Raw genomic sequence first — 2,635 nt, 5'->3', positions numbered from 1 at the left:
ACCATCCTCCTTTGAAGGAACTCCACCCCCCAAGCTCCTCCCCAACCCAGAATCACAAGCCTGTTCCTTAAGATTCAGAAAGGCCCACCATATCAGGCTTTCCTCCTTCGTGGAGGCCTGCGGGCTGGCCCAGCCCTTCCCAATGGGACCAGGGGTGTGACCCAGCAGGGTTCTGCTGCCCCTGCCGGTCCCAGCCCTCCCTCCACATCCCCACCCTTCCTGCTGATCACAGCACCCGAGGCTGCTCAGCCCAGCACTCCCTCTAATGGCTAACGCTTTTGAGCTCGGGTTAAGAGACAAAAGCTAGGCTGTCCCCCACAGCTCCTCTAGTTCTGGTGCTGGTTCCTCCAGTTCTGATATTCTGGCATTTTCCCTGGATCCCGCCTTTGTTCCTGTTCCCATGCCCCCTCTTTCAGGCCCCAAGAGAAAGCTAATGGGGGACTTTTGTGACCTCGCCCAATTTCCAACATTGTGGATTCGGTCTTCCCCCGCCCCTTTCTTCTTTGACGTGAACTCTCTGTTCTCTCCTGGTGTTCATCAGAATTTTGAGGGGTCCAGAGGAAAAAAAAAAAAAGCGGTGGGACTGGAAAAGCTTATCAAAAACAATTATGCCCTTTTGCCAAAGCATTTTCCAAGACAGCTTCCAGGAACTGAAAAGTGGGGTTAAATTTTGCATCGATTGCATTATAAGCAAGAACAAGTGGCTAATAACCTATGAAATCTTATGGAAGAACAGGTAAATCCAAAACTAAAAGATGGTCCCCTCCAAGCCAGCCCATTCTGCGACCCCCTCCCCCGCTCTGCGGCAGGAACTCCCGACTCCCGCGCGCCGCCGGGCTTCGCTGCAGCGGCACTACCCACGCATACTCAACTAAGAAACAAGAGCACGCCAGCCATGCCACAAGGTGTGTTTTATTTTCATTAATCATACAAATAATTTTCTATAATATTCCAGGGCAAACCGGAGAAATTTGGCAGTCCGATTGGAAGGTCCCCTTCAGAGACCCGCGGGCCGGTGGCGACGGCACGGAGTGCCCGGGTTCACAGTGCAGCTTGTCGCTCGTGTACATCTTGCAGGTGGCTCTTCCTCCACATCACGGCTAGGGTCTCCAAGATGATGCGGTGGAGAATCCTCCAGGTTCGCGGAAAATCTCACTTTGCTTGCTTCTCCTGCTCAATGGCTGTGGAGAGCAGGAAATTGGACACTGGGGGATGGGGACCCCTGGCAACCCACCCAAACGGGGCGCTTGCAAACCTGGTTTGGGTAAGGCACCCACGAGGTCTAGGGATTAAGAAAGAGGCGTGGGGCTGGGAAGAGAGAGGCGCTTTGTGCAACAGAAACAGGGGCTGGGGCCACCCGATGGGAAGCAACTGCCGGATGGGGTGTGGGGCTGGGTTAACGGGAAGGGCGGGGTGGGGACTGGGCTCGGAGCCCGCGGACCCGGAGGCGGGGGCGGACTCACTCTCTTTGGTCGGCAGGGTGTTCTTCTCCTGCGTCTCAGTCTTCTTCAGCTTGGCCTTATCGAAGCTGTTGATTTCCCCCATGTCGGGCTTGTCTGCCATTTTCTTAAAACAATCCTAGCGGGCAAATCAAGGCGGTTGGCCGGAAGCCAGCGGCCCCCTCTGCCCTCCCCGCCTCCGCTCCACGACGTGGCACTCGGGCTGGGGCGTTCCCGACAGTCCGGAGGCCGAGGATCTGGGCGCGTCCCGCACCCGGCTCCGCAGCCCCAGGGTGTGGCCCGCCCGCCCCGGCGTCCCGTCGGGAAAAGGCGCCGGACGAGGCCGTCGCGCACCCGCCAAGAAAACCCGCTCTGACCCCACCCGGACTGGGCCTCCGCCCCAGGACGCCGCTCACCGAGAAGTTCCGCTTCCAGACCGCGGTCCCGGGGTACCCGCTCGCGTTGCTGCAGCAAAAGACAAAAGAGCGGCGCCCGCCCCTCGCCTTATATAGGCCGCGCCCGCCACGCCCCTCCTCTCGCCCGCCGCAGCGGGGGCGGGGCCGGCGGCCGGGGGGCGGGGCCAGCGCTGGTCGCCCACTTCCCTACCGCGCCCTCAGCTCGGCAGCCCGCTGGGCTGGACCCGGCTCTTCTCCCGCGCGCGGTCCCTTCGTCCAGTTCCCCCAGCTCCCTGGACCCCCAGAGAGGAGGCAGCAGGCGCCGCTAGGGTGGGTGCCACGCCCTCAGTTTTCTAGGGGACTGCACTCCCCCCTTTCCGGAAATCCGCTGCTCACCCGCAGCAGGGGCGTGGGAGGTCGGCGGGGGGAAGGGTGTACGGTTGGGTGTGGGTGTGGGTGTACTAAGTGTGCAGTGTATCGTTGTTGAGTATGGATGTGTAGACGTGCTCAGGCGCATTACAGCAGTCCCAGCTTACAGGAGGCACCCACCCCTGTGCAGTCCCCACGTGTTTTGCCTTTAGCTTCCCGGAAATCCTCCACCCCTTGTCCCTCTCCTCCAGGAGGTGAAGGCCTCCGGGGCTCACACGTAAAGAATCCGAGCCGGGGGTCCTAGAGATGAAAGACAGGGAAGTACAGGTAGATTTCCACTGCTCTTTGCTACTACTGGGGCCCGTTGTCTCCGTTTTCGAACTGGGCAGTTCCTGCAGGACCCATCGCTGGTGCTCCCTTAGGACGCTTGTA

The 2,635-nt window shown here is 60.1% G+C and overlaps 1 protein-coding gene across 1 annotated transcript; it reads right to left on the bottom strand.

Annotated features, from left to right (window-relative positions):
* Positions 1-896: 896 nt before the first annotated feature.
* TMSB10 (thymosin beta 10) lies at positions 897-2,189 on the bottom strand. The gene is made up of 3 exons (XM_069583084.1): positions 1,856-2,189; positions 1,464-1,578; positions 897-1,181 (listed from the first exon to the last, which is right to left on the bottom strand). The coding sequence occupies exons 2-3, from the start codon at positions 1,561-1,563 to the stop codon at positions 1,153-1,155; spliced, it is 129 nt and encodes a 42-aa protein (XP_069439185.1). The 5' UTR covers positions 1,564-1,578; positions 1,856-2,189; the 3' UTR covers positions 897-1,152.
* Between the last annotated feature and the right edge of the window lie 446 nt (positions 2,190-2,635).

Source organism: Ovis canadensis, chromosome 3, assembly GCF_042477335.2.
Source record: "Ovis canadensis isolate MfBH-ARS-UI-01 breed Bighorn chromosome 3, ARS-UI_OviCan_v2, whole genome shotgun sequence".
NCBI classification, from domain to species: domain Eukaryota; kingdom Metazoa; phylum Chordata; class Mammalia; order Artiodactyla; family Bovidae; genus Ovis; species Ovis canadensis.
This window is presented reverse-complemented; position numbering and strand designations above follow the sequence as displayed.